At 39.8% G+C, this 20,216-nt stretch overlaps 1 protein-coding gene across 12 annotated transcripts in view; it reads right to left on the bottom strand.

Annotated features, from left to right (window-relative positions):
• DTL (denticleless E3 ubiquitin protein ligase homolog) overlaps positions 1-20,216 on the bottom strand; it is a 67,498-nt gene that overhangs the window by 28,020 nt on the left and 19,262 nt on the right. For all 12 annotated transcript variants that reach the window (XR_004973286.1, XR_004973289.1, XR_004973290.1 and 9 more), the window contains 3 exons: positions 17,490-17,602; positions 8,529-8,618; positions 6,207-6,339 (listed from right to left, as the gene is read on the bottom strand). Coding sequence is in view for 8 of the 12 variants with exons in the window: in XM_036343468.1 (XP_036199361.1) it covers positions 6,207-6,339; positions 8,529-8,618; positions 17,490-17,602 (336 nt within the window). In the remaining 4 variants the exon portion in view is untranslated. The remainder of the gene's footprint in view (positions 1-6,206; positions 6,340-8,528; positions 8,619-17,489; positions 17,603-20,216) is intronic.

The raw sequence follows: 20,216 nt of genomic DNA, 5'->3' as shown, positions 1-20,216 counted from the left end.
TTTCTCTTTATATCGTTTCCTGGAAGTACTCTTAGAAATACTACTCTTTTTTATTTTTTACAGCTGGATAGTATGTCACCTTATTGGCATATAGATTCAAATAAAATTTAGTACTTCATCTACTTAAGTGAATCAACCCCTATTAACCTTAAACACTACAAGAGGTCTGATGACACAGTATAGACTGGGTTATTGCTCTAAAGGCTTCCTAAAAGTTAGTTCCTTTGAGAAATTATGGAAAAGCTTAAAACAATCAGTTAATTTGTAGTTTCTTTCTACATAAGGGTGTGCCATCTGGCCTGACTGTACCTTTTCAACCTTATCACGAACTATGCTACTTTAGGATCCTGTTACAGGAGACGGACTACTCACTGCTTCCTGAACAAGCTGTGTACTGTCACATCTCCGTCTTTATTTATGTGGTTTTCTTGCCAACTCTGCCCCCTTTTTGCCAGGCAAAAATTCTCCTCACGTTTCCAGGCTCTGATGACAACAGCATAGAATTCACAAACTTCTTTCCTTCTCTCCCATAGGAAATGCGTTTTCAGAGCCTTTTGTTTATACAGCTAGGAGTGATGTTTAGAATGTACTATATAGCTTTTTTTTTTCTTTTAAATCTGCCTCCTGGACTAAATTGCAAGCACCTAGAGGGCAGGTGATGATGCTTTAGTCATTTTTAGGTCCAGTGCCTAAAATGTGGCTAGTCAGGAATTATTAAACAATGTTTGTTAAATCTCAGGACTGCTGAGAGGGATGAGGGTGAGGTTCCAGGCATTAAGAAAAAAAAGTCTTTGTAAGTATTCTGACTTTTGAGACTGCAGCAAGCACTTAAGATAGAACAGGTAAGGTTTCCTTCTCTTCAAGATAAGGGTAATCATTTTTGTACTCAATAATGCCTAGACCAGAGGTTCTCAATCCTGGCTGCATACCAGACTTGGAGTTTTATAAAAATACAGGTACTTGGCCTCCACCCCAGACCTACTGAACAATCTCTGGGACACTCAAACGTTTAAAAAAACTCCACAAGTGGTTCTGATGCACAGCCAGGGTTGAGAACCATTGGCCTTGTCAGATCTCTGGCTGAAATAGTGAAATAATAGCCACAGAGCAGGTATTGGCTAGGAAAAGTAGGGCAGAGGGTTTTGGGATTTAAAGCCTTTCAGCTGGTGTGTTAAAAGGGCCAGAGAGAAGATATGCAGTCCAGACAAGCAAGAGAAGTTGGGGTGGCCATTAGAAGCTTGGGAAAGCAGAGGAACATAATTCTCAAAATGGCAGTGTGATTAGCAGCAGCCAGTCTGCTGCTGGATGGTGGCTTACAGGATAGGATTTAATGGCCAGTGTGCCAGCCTTTGGCACTCATGTCAGGTTGTTACCCTGTAGTGCTCTTCAGAATGACTCCGGCATCGCCCAGAAATAAGAGAGAAATCTAGGTATAAGTCCTGGTCTTAACTTGAACTTAGCTTTGCTGTGTGGGTTTCTAAAGAAGGCAATACTGCAGTGTTTCCAAGTATATGCCCTAGAATCAGACTGCAAGCTTTGAACTCTGGTTGTACTTCAACTTCACAGCTGTGTGATCTTAGACAAATCTAACTTCCTTGAGCTTCAGTTTCAGTTATTTTGGGAATTAAATAATCCAAGTAGGTCCTTAAAACAATGGTGCTAGTACTCAATAATGGCTATATGTTGTTATTATGATGGTCCAAATTTGGTCCATATGAGGAACTTTTTGTGTGACTTGGCTTCCAAAAGTAAGAAGAATTAATGACACACTAAATATTAACATTAAAAGCAACATACTTTTCATGTGAAATCTTAAAATGGTTATAGCCATTGACATAAAATTCCACCACTGGGAATTCATTTTAATGGAAGGGGGGACCCTAAATTCAGAAAACAATTTCACAGAATATTTGGAACAAAATGTCCAACTACAAGAGAAGAATGGACTATTTTACACGTTTTGTTAAAAAAATAACAGAAGATGCTTAGAAGAGCATGTTCAGTGGAAAAAATCCCCAAGAAATGCAAATGTATATATGATATTACTATGAGTCGGTTAAGAATCTCTGTGGATAAAGGAAAAAAAATTGGAAAAACCCTCAAATTGTTAAAATTATATATGAATGGTAGAAATACTAATAGCCCTTTCCTCATATGATTCTTCTTTTATGTTTTCTAAAATTAGGGAGAGAAAAGTCCATATAAAGACAAGGCAGCAGCCAGACATCCCATATACATGGATCAGAAGACAACATTATTAACATGACAGTACGAATAAAACTGATCTACACATTCAACGCAATCCCTATCAAAATCCCAGAGAGCTATTTTTGTTGTTGTTGTTTTAATTTTATTTTTATTTTTTTTATTGTTTTATTGCTTAAAGTATTGCAAAGAGTATTACATATGTCTCCTTTTTTCCCCACCCTTGACATGTTGGGTTTTTTTTGTTACTCCAAACCCAAGGATATTTTTCCATTGATTTTTAGAGTGTGGAAGAGAGAGGGAAACACAGAGAGAAATATCAATGTGAGAGAAACACATTGATTGGTTGCCTCCTGCACGAGTCCTGACTAGGGCCTGGGCCAGGGAGGAGCCTGCAATAAAGTTATGTTCCCTTGACGGGAATCAAACCTGGGACCCTTTGATCCACAGGCCGACGCTCTATCCACTGAGCCAAACTGGCTAGGGCCCAGAGAGCTATTTTGCAGAAATTGACAAAATGGTCCTAAAATTTGTATAGAAATAAGAGAGACCCATAATAGTAAAAAAAAATCTTGAAAAAGAAGAAAATTGGAGACTCAGACTTTCCAATTTCAAAACCTACTACAAAGCTATAGTAATCAAGACAATGTGGTACTGGCATAAGAACAGACATATAGATCAATGAAATAGAACTGAGAGTCCAGAAACAAAGCCTTACATTTATAGTCATTTGATTTTTGGCAAGGATGGAAAAACAATTCAATGGGGTAATGAATAGTCTCTTTAAAATAAACGATACTGAGAAAAAACTAGATATCCACAAGAAAAGAATGAATTTGGATCCTTGCCTCACATTGTAGACAATAATAATACAAAATGGACTAGTTTTAAAATAAAACAACTCTTAGCTAGAAGAAAAAATAGGAAGTAAATCTTTGTGAACTTAGGATAGGCAATGGCTTCTTGAATACAACATCAAAAACACAAATGACAAAAGAGAGCTAAATTGTACTTCATCAAAGTTAGAAATTTTTGTGTGTCGAAGGACACCACCAATATAGTGAAGGAAAAAACAACAACCTACAGAATAAGAAAAATGTATTTGAAAATTATTATATGACAAGGAATATACCCATAATATATAAAGAATGCTTACAACTCAACAATAAAAAGAGAAATAACCCAACTAAAATATGGGCAAAGGATCTACACAGGTTATTTCTCCAAAGAAAATATCCTATCTAATAAAAGAGAAACATGGTAATTAGCGTACGACCGCTACCCTTCCCACTGGCTAATCAGGGCAATATGCAAATTAACTGCCAGCCAAGTTGGCGGCCGGCAGCCAGGCAGCTTAAAGCGAACATGAGGCTTGCTTGCTTCAGTGACGGAGGACTCCAATGTTCCCCGCCTGCGGCTGCCGGCCTCTGAGCTTGCAGTTTGAAACATTGTAACAAATATAGAAGCTAAACAAAACCCCAGAAACCCGCTTTGAGCCGGCCGGCTGGGATCTCAGAGCTGGAGTTGATACAGTGTCTCGATTATAGAACCGAAACAAACCAGATACCTGCTTTCAGGAGCAGAGGCCTAAGAGCTGGAGCCTCAGAGCTAAAGCTGGCCCAGAATAAAAGAAAAAAAGAAAAAAGGAGCAGTTGGGAGCTTCAGTCACCCACAGCCTGAAAACAGCCCTCAGCCCCTCACCCAGACTGGCCAGGCACCCCAGTGAGGACCCCCACCCTGAAGGGTGTGTGACCAGCTGCAAACAGCCATCATCCCCTTATCCTGGCTGGCCAGGCACCCCAGTGGGGATCCCCACCCTGAAGGGTGTGTGACCAGCTGCAAACAGCCATCATCCCCTCATCCAGGCTGGCCAGGCACTCCAGTGGGGACCCCCACCCTGATCCAGGACACCCATCAGGGCAAACCAGCCAGCCCCCACCCATGCACCAGGCCTCTATCCTATATAGTAAAAGGGTAATATGCCTCCCAGCACCGGGATCAGCGGAGCCGCGAGGCCTCCCGGCACAGGGATCAGCATGACAGGGGGCAGCGCCCAAACCCCCTGATCACCCTGCGGCTCTGTGTGTGACAGGGGGCGGGGCCACAACCTCCCTATCCGCCCTGCTCTGTTTGTGACAGGGGAAGGCGCCCCAACCCCGATTGGCCCTGCTCTGTGCGTGACAGGGGGCAGCGCCCCAACCCCCTGATTGGCCCTGCTCTGTGCGTGACAGGGGGTGGCGCCCCAACCTCCCCATCGACCCTGCCTTGAGTGTGACAGGGGGTGGTGCCCCAACCCTCCAATCGGCCCTACCCTGAGCGTGACTGAGGGTGGCATCGCAACCTCCCAATCCGCCCTGCTCTGTGCATGACAGGGGGCGGTGCCCCAACTCCCCAATCGGCCCTGCTCTGAGCCCGACCAGGGGCTGCACCTAGGGATTGGGCCTGCCCTCTGCCACCCTGGAGCAGGCCTAAGCCAGCAGGTCGTTATCTCCCGAGGGGTCCCAGACTGCGAGAGGGCACAGGCCGGGCTGAGGGACCCTCCCTTCCCCCCCACCCCGAGTGCACAAATTTTTGTGCACCGGGCCTCTAGTACAAAATATAAAAATATACAAAAGCACATGAAAGATGTTCATCATGATCAGCCATCAGGGAAATACAAACCAAAACTGCAATGGGATACCACTTCACTGAATTCACAAGGATAGTTAAAATCAAACAGATGAACAAAAACAAATGTTAGTAAAAATATGAAGAAATTGTAGCCCTCATTTCAGGTGTTGAAATACCCTAAAATTAGACTGTGATGATGACTGCCCAACTCTGATATATTAAAGACCACTAAACTACAGACTTTAAATGGGTGCATTTATGTATGTTAATATAGGGTGAGTAAAAGTAGGCTTACAGTTGTCTGTATGGAAAACAATACAATTAATAAATAATAATATAAGAATAAACTTTGTATTTTTCATACTCACAACTGTAAACCTATTTTTGCCCTAACCTGTATGCCAGGCCTGCTCCTGCTTCAGGGCCTTTGTATTTGCTGTTATGCCTGACAAAATATCCACATGGTCCACTATTTTACTTCTTTTTTTAAAAAAAATGTTTTTATTGATTTCAGAGAGAGGTAGGGAGAGGGAGAAAGGGATAGAAACATCAATGATGAGAATCATTGATCTGTTGCCTCCTATATACCCTCTACTGGGGATTGAGCCCACAACTTGGGCAATGTGCCCTAACTAGGAATCAAACAGTGACCTCCTGGTTCAACCACTGAGCAGCATGGGCAAGGTTACTTCCTTCACTTAAATACCATCTTTCACTGAGGTTTCCCTGGGCACCTAATTTAAAATTTTAATAGCACACTTTGCCAATCTCCCTTCATTGCTTTCATTTTTCCTAAGCACTACTGTGATCTGACATAGTACATAATTTACTTCTTTAACTTGTTTATTGCCTTTCACACTAACATGTAACCTTCATTAGCATTTTTTATATTCACGACTCTTTTGTTCAACTTAGAACAGTGCCTAGCAAGTGTTCAATAGATATTTTACAAATAAAACCACCACTGTATTGAAGTATCTTATATAGATGATAAACAGTAGTACTCAGAAAATAGTTATTGAAAAGAATGTCAAGAAGATGCTTTTCTTTAAAAATATACCAAGTCCTAACTGGTTTGGCTCAGTGGATAGAGTGTCAGCCTGCAGGCTCAAGGGTCCCAGGTTTGAGTCCAGTCAAGGGCATGTACCTTGGTTGCGGGCACATCCCTAGTAGGCAGTGTGCAGGAGGCAGCTGATCAATGTTTCTCTCTCATCAATGTTTCTAACTCTCTATTCCTCTCCCTTCCTCTCTGTAAAAAATCAATAAAATATATATTTAAAAAATATATATATATATATACACCAAACATCAATTCTAGCTTAATAGTCTGTACTGCAGAACTAAACCAATCAAACCATAAAACATGTAGGAAAAATGTACAGAATCCTTACCTGGGTCAGCTCTCGCCTCTTTTTTCTTCTGAGAGGCCCAACCCACTGTGGACAATTGATCTCCTGATTTCTCCTCTAAGCCTCTATTTAAGCGCCAGATTTTCAGTGTATTGTCATCAGAACAGGTAGCAATCTAAGAATCAGAAAGGGAGTTAAGACATTTTAATGAAAGATTCACAACAAAGTAAAAAGTAGGTATGTCTAAAGGCTCATCATGACTGGAAAATTATTTTGTTTGATATAATAGGATATAGAAAATGGCATCTGAAAGATCATATATTCCTCTTCCTTGCTTTGAGGAATCATTGCAGATTTCCAAAGTCAATTCTCAAGTTTTATTTTAATATACATTCTGCTGGTATGTCTTTTGTTACCAGTCATTTCTTATTAACCTAAAGCTCTACTATAAACCAGGTGCATTTTATTCTCAAGAAGTTGGGCAAGTCATTATCTTTATCACTTCCATGCAACTATGAAATATTTAATTAAGATATTCTTTTTGCTTTCTCTTTCTCTTAAATGATCAATCAGTGTATGCCCCCAACATTCAATTTCAATGACTTTCCTCTGAAATCTGCATGTTCTGGCTTATTGCCAAAGTAATGGGATAATTTCCAAGATCAGACTTAGTACATGACTCTAGTAGGCTGTGATAAGCTGAATGAAACCAATCTTTTGATTTTTCTTCAGATAGGTAAAGGAGCAATCTGGGAAAACAAGTTCACTGGGCTGAAAGAAGTTAAAAATAACCTTTGCCCCTTTAAAAATATCTGACCATTCCTGATCTTGATCCCAAGCCTTTTATGGCAGAGAAAGTCCAACTAGAAGAGCTTGTGGCAAATGGCCACTGGTACCAGAGCATTTGTTTATATAATTTCTCTATTTCAGTCACTAAAGAGATAGAAAAAAAAAGAACACACGTTCTCTTAAGTCTTGGCCCCAAGAGACTGGCAGCTTTTTCCTTTCCTTAATGGGAGGCCAAAAGAAGACACACATTTTTAACTGCTCAACAAAAAATGCCTGGAATCTCCAGTTACTCTACAGTCTGTTAACAAGAGTTATTATTTATATAGGGCACCTACCGTGTGTTTGACAATTTGCATTCTTTATCTTATTTAATTTTCACAATATAAAAATACTTGTACTTAAATAATCTCATCTACAAAATAGGAATAAAATTATTTGCCAAAGATCACCATAATTGAGTGGCAGATCTAGATACAAATTTTTCCAATTTTAAAGGCAAGACCTTTTTATTTTTAAAACCATATTTTACCTTCCTAACTCTATGCCAGGGATAAAATTATTTCAAACTTTTTAAAAAGGAGGTTATTAGATTAGTATTGGTAAACTACCCTGCCACTTTTTTGAATCCCTTCTGTGTGTAGAGATAAGGGCAACATATGATGGTTGCAAAGAGATGACATAACTGAATAATTTAAAAACCATCTAAGTAAGTTCTAAGATGACACAGAACTTCAGTTAAAAGGAGATATTTTACTGTAAGAATGGAATCTCAAAGGACAAATGTCACTAGTGTAATGTCAATGTAATTATTGGTAATTAAAGTAATGATTTCAAAAAAAGGTCCATCATGAAGCTGACCACAGAAATGGTCATACAGGGCTACTAGGAGGGATGCCAGGAGTAAACTAGACCATGAAAAGTTCCCAGAAGATAAAAAACAGATGGTAAAATAGGCAAATGTCAAAATGAGAAAGTAGAGATCTCTACATAATTGAGATTTCCTATAAACCTAGAATAACCCAAAGACTAGAGGCAGTAGAGGGTAGAAGAGGGAGTGGAACTGGGGCTAGTATTATATAAAATCCCTACATATACTCATAGGGATTTGTTTGTTTCTGGCCTTTCTATATTTCAGGGTTTTAAAATTTGTTTTCACTATTAAAACAATTTAACTGAGAGTATTTTCTTTTTTCCAGTATCTGAACATTTTGGAACTACTTCTTGTGTAGTTTAATCACAGATAACCTAACACGGTAAAACTTCACACTAAGCATTTTTTAGGCATGTGAAGAATAGTGAAGATGTTACCACATTTATATGTAGAAAAGTTAAAAACAAACAAACAAGTTCTCACCTTAGATTTTTTTACCTTATAAAATTTAATTTTAATTATGTTAAAAACGTAATTCTATGTTTAGGAAAGGAATAACTCTGATGCTGATATAAACACTGGTTGGCCTCTAGATCTTTTAAATATTTAAGCATGAAAATCTATGTAACTCAAACTAAACCTTAAGAAAACATACAAATCTATGATCTATTTTTTAATCCAACTATGGAGATTTGTTTACAAACCTTTGTGAAATCTGATGGACACCAGCACACAGATGTGACCTCTTGAGAATGACCCAGGAGCAGAGTTGGAGGATGCCAGGGTGTGGACACCTAGCAGACCATCAAAAAGAAATGTCAGCAGAACAGTGTTAGGACTCCCACATAAAGGCTTTGACTCTTTTCATATTTGTGCCATAGAGATCTTTAGGGTTGCTACCAAAGGCCCCTAGGCATGCTTTAGTTATAGCTTAGAAAAAGAGTCCCAATGGGCAATCAAAGTATTTTCATCATTGATCTGATAAAACAGCCAAATAAGTAAATAATGAGTTTAGATACCAGTATAGGTCTTATTTCTAATCAGGATTATCTATATTTTATATATATATATATCTATATATTTTGACTAAAACTCAAAATGGTATTGTCCCTTACCTCTAAGCTGGTAAACTTTATGGAAGGATGAGGTTCATCTGCTAGGTAGTGCACTTCAAGTAGAATCCTGCTTTTACATACCCTAGACATTTTTAGATCTTCTCTAGCCAGCTACCTCCGGGAATACTACATGAACTATATATTTCCTTAAGGTACCTGAGACAAGCTATTAACATTCTTGGGATAAGAGGATCGTCTTTCTTCCAAAAGAAGACTGACTGACTTTTACCAAAGTCTCAAGTTATGTCCCTTCATTTTGAAGGATATAAACTCTATTTTACATGGCCCTTTGATATCATTTTTGGAAAAAAACTCCTCCAAAATTTTATTTCAGTTAATTTGCTTAAAGAAACCTTGAATTTTCAAGTAAGTATTGCCACAATTTAATGTATAAAAAAGGTCACACTGTGAAGTATTACACATGTGATTAAGAATCCTATTTCCCCCCTCATTGGATACCAATAGTAATATCTATTTGACAGCTGTCTGATTCAAGAGCTATTAATCTCTTTCAGAGGCCACAGGAATTGATCAGCACAATATGAAGAACAAACTCACATAATAATTATTAGCACGTTTGTTTGAAAAAGAGAAATTTTCTCGTCAGTTTCCTGAGGCTCTGAATCATTGCTCATTTTTATAGAAAAAGTGGAAGCAACTTTGGAAAGAGTATTTGTGAATATGGCTAAGAAAACTTAATAGATTCCTCAGATTGTAGTGAAAAGACTTGACACACCAAATAATAAGGTTACCCAACTTATTACTACTCCTCTCTTGGGTTAGTTAAATGGCACATATATAATGACTCAAAGAGCAAAAGAAGACAAAGAACAGAGTCTACTTTGCCTTGCTGTGTCAATACAAGTTTAACAGAAAGGAAGCTTTTTCTGAGTACTATCTGAAAGGATTTCACTTACTGCCTACTCCTACAATGTCACAGACAACAATAACTTATTCTCCTACGAGTTAGCATATTTCAAGATAGTCTTTAACTATCTGAATAGCCACAGAAATTCTCCTTCCTCCTCTACTAATGGGTCCCAGCCCATTAAGTTTCTAATCACCCAAGACCCAAGCAGGTCTGATAGCAGCAAATTTAATGGAAAAGGAAATCCTCATGCCCTCTTGACCCTCCCTGGTAGAAACGTATTATTCTCCACTGGTTTACTCTGCTTGTTGCCTCTAGCTTTTCATTTCATGATACAACCCCTTCCTCAGTTTCCAGGTATTATAATACCTAGAAGAACCTAAACGTGTATTCAAAGATCAAAATAAATTTCCAAAAGAAAATCAAACATCTACCAGTAGAATGTAAGTACATTACTGCATTTATCTATAGGATCTAAGAGAAAAAACAAAGGCTAGATCCCCTAGAAAAACTTTTTACAATTTCATAAGGTAGGAATAATAATGATAATAAAAGCCAGCATTTGTTGAATAATTACCATAGGCACTTTACACAGAATTAAAAATGAAAACATCAAAAAGCCAAACATAGAATTACCATATGGCCCAACAATTCTACTCTTAGGTATATTCTCCCAGGAGAATTGAAAACATCCTAATAATAGAGAAACATGGTAATTAACCGTAACTTTGCTACCCTTCCCATTGGCTAATCAGCGAGATATGCAAATTAACTGCCAACCAAGATAGCGGCCGGCAGCCACTCAGCTGAAGCGAACAGGAGGCTTGCCTGCTCCAGTAATGGAGGAAGCCAACGATCCCCGCCTGCCGCTGCCGGCCTCGGAGCTGCAACTCTAAGAAACGATGTTGCAATTATAGAAGCTAAATAAACCCCAGAAACCTGCTTTCAGCTGTCAGAGCTGGAGCTCAGAGCTGGAGTGAGCAGGACCGCAACAGTGTTACAATTATAGAACCCAAACAAACCCAGATACCTGCTTTCAGCAGCCAAGGTCTCAGAGCTGGAGCCGAGCCTCAGAGCTAAAGCCGGCTCTCAGCTCCAGTGACAGCCATAGAAGGTAAATAAATCCCAGAATAAAAGAAAAAAAAGAAAAAAAGGAGAGGTTGGGAGCCCCAGTCACCCGCCAGCCTGAAAACAGATCTCAGCCCCTCACCCAGACTGGCCAGGCACCCCAGTGGGAACCCCCACCCTGAAGGGTGTGTGACCAGCTGCAAACAGCCATCATCCCCTCATCCAGGCCCCTCACCCTGATCCAGGACACTCTTCAGGGCAAACCAGCCGGCCCCCACCCGTGCAACAGGCCTCTATCCTATATATTAAAAGGGTAATATGAAAACTGATCCTAACAGCAGAAAGACTGGGAATGACTGGTCACTATGACACACACTGACCACCAGGGGGAAGACTCTCAATGCAGGAGCTGCCCTCTGGTGGTCAGGTCGCTCTCACATGGGAGGAGCTCTGCTCAGCCACAAGCCAGGCTGATGGCCGCCAGTACAGCGGTGATGGTGGGAGCCTCTACTGCCTCCTCAGCAGCGCTAAGGATGTCCAACTGCAGTTTAGGCCTGCTCCCCGCTGGCAAGTGGACATCCCCCGAGGGCTGCCGGGCTGCCAGAGGGATGTCTGATTGCCATCTTAGGCCCAATCCCCTGGGGAGTGGGCCTAAGCCAGCAGGTGGTCATCCCCCAAGGGATCCCAGACTGCGAGAGGGCACAGGCCGGGCTGAGGGACACCCCCCCACCCCCCAGTACACAAATTTTTGTGCACTGAACCTCTAGTCTACACTAATAAAAGAGAAAGATGCAAATTGACAATACCTTCATGACACCCACCAGCCAATCAGGAGTGAGCATGCAAATCATCCCAACAAAGATGGCAGGTTAATTTGCATATGCAGGCGCCAAGCGGTGGGGGTGGGGTGGGGTGGGACGCCTGCGTCGTTGCCATGGCGTTCCGCACCACCCCAGCCGCTCCAGGCCTCTGGGCAGCTCCAGGCCGGAATGAAGGCAGAAAGGCAGCTCTGGGCCAGAGTGAAGGCAGTGCTGGCAGCCAGGGGAAGGAAGGCCCATTCTTGCACGAATCTTCGTGCATCAGGCCTCTAGTGTTCAAATAAAAAACCTGTACATGAATATTCATAGTTTTATTCAGAAAGCCAGAGTAGAATAAGTCTAATGTCGACCAATAGATGAATGGATAAACAAAATGTTTACTAGCTATACAATGAAATATTCAGCCATGAAAAGGAATGAAGTACTGATACATGGAATAATAATAATAAATCTTAAAAACATGTTAAATGAACCCCAGTTGGTTTGGCTCAGTGGCTAGAGCATTGGTCTGAGGACCAAAGGGTCCTGGGTTTAATTTGGGGTTGCAGGCTCAATCCCCAGTGTGGGGTGTGCAGGAGGCAGCCAATGATTCTCTTTCATCATTGACGTTTCTATTTCTCTCTCCCTCTCCCTTCTTCTCTGAAATCAATAAAAATATATTTAGAAAAAGAAAGTGTTAAGTGAAAGAACTCAGATATAAAAGATCACATATTGTATGATTCCATTTATATGAAACTAGAGGCCCGGTGCACAGAAATTTGTGCACTCGGGGGGGGGAAGGGTGGGGTCCCTCAGCCTGGCCTGTGCCCTCTTGCAGTCTGGGACCCCTCGGGAGATAACGACCTGCGGGCTTAGGCCTGCTCCCGGGTGGTAGAGGGCAGGCCTAATCCCTAGGTGCAGCCCCTGGTCGGGCTCAGAGCAGGGCCAATTGGGGAATTGGGGCACTGCGCCCTGTCATGCACAGAGCAGGGCGGATCGGGAGGTTGCGATGCCACCCTCAGTCACGCTCAGGGTAGGGCTGATTGGGGGGTTGGGGCACCGCCCCCTGTCACATTCAAGGCAGGGTCGATGGGGAGGTTGCGGCGCCACCCCCTGTCACGCACAGAGCAGGGCCCATCAGGGGGTTGGGGAGCTCCCCCCGTCACGCACAGAGCAGGGCCCATCAGGGGGTTGGGGAGCTCCACCCTGTCACGCAGAGCAGGGCGGATCAGGGGGTTAGGGCGCCGCCCTCTATCACCCACAGAGCAGGGCCGATCAGGGGGTTGGGGCGCCGCCACTCTCACACTCAGGGCAGGGCCGATGGGGAGGTTATGGCTCTACCCCGTCACACACAGAGCAGGGCCCGTGGGGTGGGGGGGTTGGGGCGCCGCACCCTGTCACACACAGAGCCGCAGGGCGATCAGATTGGGGAGCTCCCCCCATCAGGCACAGAGCAGGGCCGATCAGGGGGTTGGGGCGCCTTCCCCTGTCAGGAACAGAGCAGGGCCGATAGGGAGGTTGTGGCCCTACACCCTGTCACACACAAAGCCACAGGGCGATCAGGGGGTTTGGGCGCTGCCCCCTGTCATGCTGATCCCAGTGCCGGGAGACCTCGCGGCTCCGCTGATCCCGGTGCTGGGAGGCATATTACCCTTTTACTATATAGGATAGAGGCCTGGTGCATGGGTGGGGCCTGGCTGGTTTGCCCTGAAGGGTGTCCCGGATCAGGGTGGGGATCCCCACTGCGGTGCCTGGCCAGCCTGGATGAGGGGATGATGGCTGTTTGCAGCTGGTCACACACCCTTCAGGGTGGGGTTCCCACTGGGGTGCCTGGCCAGTCTGGGTGAGGGACTGAGGGCTGTTTTCAGGCTGGGGGTGACTGAAGCTCCCAACTGCTCCTTTTTTTCTTTTATTCTGGGCCAGCTTTAGCTCTGAGGCTCCAGCTCTTAGGCCTCCGCTCCTGAAAGCAGGTATCTGGTTTGTTTCGGTTCTACAATCGAAACTCTGTATCAACTCCAGGTCTGAGATCCCGGCTAGCTGAAAGCTGGTTTCTGGGGTTTTGTTTAGCTTCTATTTTTGTAACTATGTTTCAAACTGCCAGCTCAGAGGCCTGCAGCGGCAGGCGGGGAACGTTGGAGTCCTCTGTCACTGAAGCAAGCAAGCCTCATGTTAGTTTCAAGCTGCCTGGCTGCCGGCCGCTATCTTGGCTGGCAGTTAATTTGCATATCTCACTGATTAGCCAATGGGAAGGGTAGTGGTCGTACACCAATTACCATGTTTCTGTTTTATTAGATAGGATGTCCAGAATAGGTAAATCCGTAGACAGAACATAGGTTAGTGGTTGCCCGGGGCAGGTGAGTATTAAAGGGTACAGAGTTTCTTTCTGGAGTGATAAAAACATTTGGAAATGAGATGGTGGTGACAGTTGCATAGTATTGTGATTATACTCAAAATCACTGAAATGTACACAATAAAATGACTAACATAGGTTATTTTATATGAAGTCTATTTAAATAACAAAAGTGGAGGGAAGGGCATGCTGTGAATTGAAATAAGAACTAATGTCCAATAAGTATTTATGAATGCAGGTTAAGACTATCCTAGTATGGTATGCTTCAAGGAAGATTAGTTTCCTCGAATGAAACTCAGGTGGCTTTTAAATCCTTCATTTTTATTCAAATAAATTTTTATTTATTGTCATTTCATTATTATAAAAAATTACCATAATTACATTATTTTTTTTTAAAGCCTTCCTCTACTTTTAAAAAGAGGAGACCACTAAGTCCAAGAAACATTTACATCTATGCATTCTGGGATGGTCAAAACACAGAAAATTGTCCTCTTACATATTCCACTTGTTATAAAGACTTTAATTCAAAACATAAGAATCCCAAAGTTAAACTCCCAGAACTACGAAGGTACTTCTAGTAGTAACTGGCTCTAACCTACAGACCTCGTAAAACATTTATCTACTTAAACATGCAAAAAGATCAGCACCCTTCCTCAAAAAATCTCCTTACTCTGCCCAGTGAGAAACCAAATATAATCTTTATTTCTGCCATGAGATCATTTACACTTCCTAAAGTGTCAGGCTCAATGTTTCACCAGTCAGCGGTACAATGACTGTGCCAAATCAGTTTATTTATAACCACTTCAATACTATTCAGTCGTTACATCAGAAATGAACCAGGGAAGGAGGGAGTAAGGGTGATGGTGGGACAAGGGGTAGGAAATTACAAAGAAAAAAAATAATATTAAATCTTTTTAGGTCTTGGATGTTAGTACCAAAGAGTTTATATTACATCTCCTGTTTGCTGAGCAGTGGTGAGAATGAAAAGGCCATTCTCCTACCTCTCAAGATCTAAAACTTCCTTGTTTCACTGTCTTCTTATGCCCATGGAATTTTTAGTGTAGAAAAAAATACCAACACTTGAGAGAATTAGGACTTTTGGAAATGTAGCAGAGTTATAGACAACCAAATAGGCTGGATACTTGGCTTGTGTGAAATTTTCTTTTAAAATCTCAACCGCCTTGTTTTATCATGGAAAAGAAAAACTGAGCCACCCCACTAGGCTAATTCAATTTTAGGTGCAGTAAGCTTGCCAGGATCTCAAATATCAGAGCCTGCACACTGAGTTATGTGTGGACAGGCAGAAGAACATCGTGTCTGACCCACGTCATTCAGTACTAACATGTGACCCAGCCTAGGAATTCAGAGTCACCCATATATATGATAGCCATTAATTAGATATCTGAAAATGGGTTAGGGTTACTAACACCAGCCAAATAATTTTATTGCATGTCTTTAAAGAGGGGGGAGCATCTCTCAACCCTCATTCTCTGAAACAACCACCACCACCAAAAAGGCCTTTGTACTAGTGAAAAGGGCTAGGGAGTAACTTTGTAAGAATTGCCAATAAAACTGTATTTGTATCTTAATTACGTATGTAATTAAGAAACTTATTTTAAATTATTTTTAAAAATGATCAGGGCATACGTATTTTTTGGATAATCTTTTATTATGCTTTTTGGTGTGTCGGAAATTTTTTTTTTTTAAGAAATAAGAAACTTAAAAAGATAAGATTTTGGTAGGAATAAAATCTTACTGCTAAGTTGGGAGCCAAAGTTAGAGGAAAAAATGTAGGTAAGGAGGGAAGGTGAAAGGAAAAACCAAAAGATAGTACAATAAGACACATAAGACCTAATCTGAAACTCAAAATTTAAAATATAAGACAGAAATATTAGTGCTAGTGACACATATTGTTGAAGTTTAAAGCTCTTCTGAAAAGTTTTATAGATAAGAAGCTAGGTGAAAACTTTTATCACAAGATGGGGGTCTCAAATTTATGTTTCATAAACAAATTTTCACTTAAAAATACAACAAATAGCCCTAACCGGTTTGGCTCAGTGGATAGAGCGTCGGCCTGTGGACTCAAGGGTCCCAGGTTCGATTCCGGTCAAGGGCATGTACCTTGGTTGTGGGCACATCCCTAGTAGGGAGTGTGCAGGAGGCAGCTGATTGATGTTTCTCTCTCATCGATGTTTCTAACTCTCTATCCCTCTCCCTTCCTCTCTGTAAAAAATCAATAAAATATATTTTTTAAAAAATACAACAAATAAAAGAAATATATTATAGAAAAAGAGACAAGCCAAATACAAAAGCATCTTGGACAGAACAATATCTCCACCATGTGACCATCTAGGATATTGTTACTGAAAGCTTTTGATAAGGTAGTGTTTGCATCTTTGCAACTCTATATATATAGAAAAATCATTTTTAGTACTCCCCCCAATATCATATGAAATTTAGCTGAAGATTTATGCTTCATACCTGAAAGATTCTAGCACTGTATTAAAAGAAAAAAGATAATGACTTCCTAGAGGTTGGCATGGACCTATAAAGTTTTAGACATTATGACTCTAAAACCCAAAATGTATGAACTCTGATCATTCAATTCACCAATGTCAAGGACATTTATGAAATTTCAGGGCAACCTAGGAGATAATTAATTTCTAGCCCTAGGAAAACAATGCCTCAATGCTCTTCTCTCTTGAATTCCCAGACATTTCTATAATTAATTGTTACAAGAGCCACTTTTCAGTGGTCAGCAAGTGCTATTTGAGTGTAACATTTCAATTTTCTCCATTGGACTTCAAATGAATAGCTTTAAATTTCCTAGCTTACAGTAGTCATTTTAGAACCACATATTTTAAAAGTAATATACTAGTTTATATGTATATGTTTGTGTAGCAGAAATGAGAAATCTGTAAAACCAAAAAAATTTAAATAATGCTATTAAGCCACGTTTATTTTAGTAGCCTGAAGATTAAATCATTTTTAGGAAGAGAGTAAGGAACACAATTACTATACAAATATTGAGTATTTTGTGCAAGGTTCTATGGCTGATTTGGGTATAGACTGAATCCTAAAGATTAAAATACTCCATGTATGTTGAATGAGAGTTTGAAAACAAAGGGCAGAAAAGCAGCCAAGTATGTTTTTCCAGGAAGCAGGATGAAGTAATGAAAGTTCTTCCCAGTTTTCTGAATTCTCAATTTCTGGATAATCTGAAACTATAGGAGGATACAGATTGCCAATTTCTGAGAAGCTCTGGCCATGAAAGTGTGATGTATTTTGTGACAACAGAGTGAAGTTTTGGCTATATTAAAAGGCAAGAAGCAACTTTTACTAAACATCTGAAGTAGAAAAGGTTAATCATTTATGTGTTTACAATAAACTTACCTCATCTTGGAAAAAAAGAAGTATTTGCAAGAATACTTTATTTTCACATTTGTGGGGGAAATTGAGCAACTTACCTTCCAGATATAGGCAGCTTCATCACTTGAGCCACTAATTAAAAACTGGTCATCTGGACTAAGACTGGATTTAATATAAAAGGTAGAGTTCTGATGTCCATTGAAGACAGCCACTGCCAAATGGGAAAAAAAAATGAGTGTTTTGACTACTGAAACAGATGGTCAAGCTATATTCACCAAAACTGGACAATGTCAGAAAATAAAGGAAATTACATTATTATATTAGATCCAATCTCATGATTTGAACCCAAATACTCGGTATGGAGCTGACTAAAGGGAAGTAGTGAAAAACATTCTTAAAGAACAAAAATAGAGCCACTGTCTAATCTTTCAGTTAAGTGCCTTTATAGACCCTCTCTACCTACCTCAAGGCATGGCCTTCCCCATTATATAACACACTGATCTTTCTTTCTCTTAGACTTTTGATCTATTGAGGATAAATTTCCTATCTTACTCTTTCCTCACTATCCTTACAGTGCTTTGAATAGAGTAGACCTTCAAACATTTGTTGCATGAATAGGTAAAAATCAGTAAAAAGAGTTAAGATTTATGGGTAGCTTATCTGGGATGAGGGAATCTTTTTAACCTAGCACTTGAAATAGGCTGAAGAATAAAAGTTGCTATTGTGGCAAACTATATGTTCATATGTAAGATACTCCAACTAGGTCAGGTTAAGCCTTTAGTTTTAGACTTCTCACTGTACATGATACAAGGGCAAGTAATCCAGTCTAGCATAATGTGCTTGATAGGTTCATGTAACCTATGGAGACCAAAATTTGAAGTCTCCAGCATCAGAACATTAGAAAATAAAAGAAAAAAAAATGTTTTGGAGAATTTAAGAAAGCATTTAGGCAGGAAACAAATTTCCACTCCAATCTTCTAACAGAAGGAAATAAATAATTAAGAAACTTATACAGTTGTCATTCAAGAGGATAGTATATCATTTATTGATTACACAGGATAATGGATGATACATAAGCTCCATATCCATCTATAACTTTATCTGGTACCATAATTTAATTTAGGTATATTGCATAGGATGTGCCAACAATCATTAATAACCAAATAACTCCATGACTCTGCTTGGGTGACCCTTTTAATGGTAAACTCCAGGACACAGCACAGTAAAACAGCTTCCCTTAGTGCTCACAGAAATCCCTTCCTTTTGCTAGAATAAAACTAGAAAAATACTTTTCTACATATACCTTTTCAAGAAAAAGCCTACATATCAAATACTCTCTACATTAAGCACTTTCACTGTGAAGTTAAGCAGGATATGAATCATTTCAGCTACACATATTATAGATCTACTATGTTTGGGTCTATTAGTGAACTATGTTTCTGTGCTTTAGTAAAAGACTATACTATGAACAAATACGTTTCTATAAATTATGGAATGGGTTCACAGTTTGCTAACAAAAAACACTGTTATAACAGTCCACAATTGCTTACTTCTTATTTTTCACTAGAAATTAAGGCTTCTAAGGGTTGAAAATTCTAATTAACATATGTAGTTAAAGTTACTAAAATAAGGGAAACATCCTAGTATGCAAGAAAAATAAGATTTATGTTTTCAGTTGAAAAAGAAAAATGGTATAAGAAATGAAGATATATTTTGTTAAGGGAAAAGAAAGTAATTTTATCTTAAAGCCTGGTTTAAAAAAAGAGAGGAAAAAGCATAGGGCAAAATTTCAATGTAAAAAAGAAAATTATAGAAGGTTTGTGAGAAAGGAATCTTAAGAAAATAATTTGCCCTAGTTGGTTTGGTTCACTGGACAGATCGTTGGTCTGTGGACTGAAAGGTCCCGGGTTGTTGGTTTGATCCCCACTAGGGGGCATGCAGGAGGAAGCCGATCAATGATTCTCTTTCATCAATGATATTTCTATCTCTCCCTCTCCCTCCCTCTCTGAAATAAATAAAAAAAGAAAAGAGTTTTATGCGTGGTCAAGCTGGCTAACATATAGATAAAATTTAATTAAGTAAATGTTTTAATATCAAAAGTAAGCTGATGCAAAATTAGAATTCAATTTTCCCTGTTAAAAGAACGAAGTGTTATTGGACGTTTGGTCTGCTCTTGATAAAGAGATTACGAATGGCTTTTTTTTTTTTTTTTTTTACCTTTGAATAATCTACCTAAAAAGTAGGAATTTTATGTTTTATCTAAATAATCTCCTATGTTTTATCAGATTTTTTTATTATAAGAGCTAAGTTTTACTTATAAGTATTTAACTTTCCGAATTTGCCTGCAAAATCTTTGTCATTACGGTTAAATTAATAGCTAAGTATTGTTTCACAGTGACCTGTGATCCTATTTGATTATTTTAAAAACTTTTAAGTTTTGACAAACTTCCCGTAATCAAATTCTAAATGAAATCTTTTTATTTCAACTAATTTTTCAGAGGGTCTCTAAAACATTTCAAAAGATTTGTTCTCTTTTTATAAAAAGGAAGATATTAAACTAATTAGGCTTATTTGGCATGTTAAATTATATAGGAAACATTGCCAAATAAGTTATGCTAAGTAAGCCTTCTTAAGTTATATTGGATTAGTGAATATTAATATAAAAAATGTTCTAAAAATTACATGTAATTTCTAAAACAATATCCTGGTTTTATCAGTCATAATTCTACTGGGAAAGTGCAGCTCTAGTTGCACTTTAAAATGTGTGCTACAGAAATAAGCAAATTTCCCTGTCAACTGCATGGTAATCAGATCTTTAACCATGA

The sequence above is a fragment of the Myotis myotis genome, unplaced genomic scaffold (genome assembly GCF_014108235.1).
Source record: "Myotis myotis isolate mMyoMyo1 unplaced genomic scaffold, mMyoMyo1.p scaffold_m19_p_18, whole genome shotgun sequence".
Lineage (NCBI taxonomy): Eukaryota > Metazoa > Chordata > Mammalia > Chiroptera > Vespertilionidae > Myotis > Myotis myotis.
Note: the sequence above shows the minus strand (reverse complement) of the source record. Positions and strands in the feature narration are given on the sequence as shown.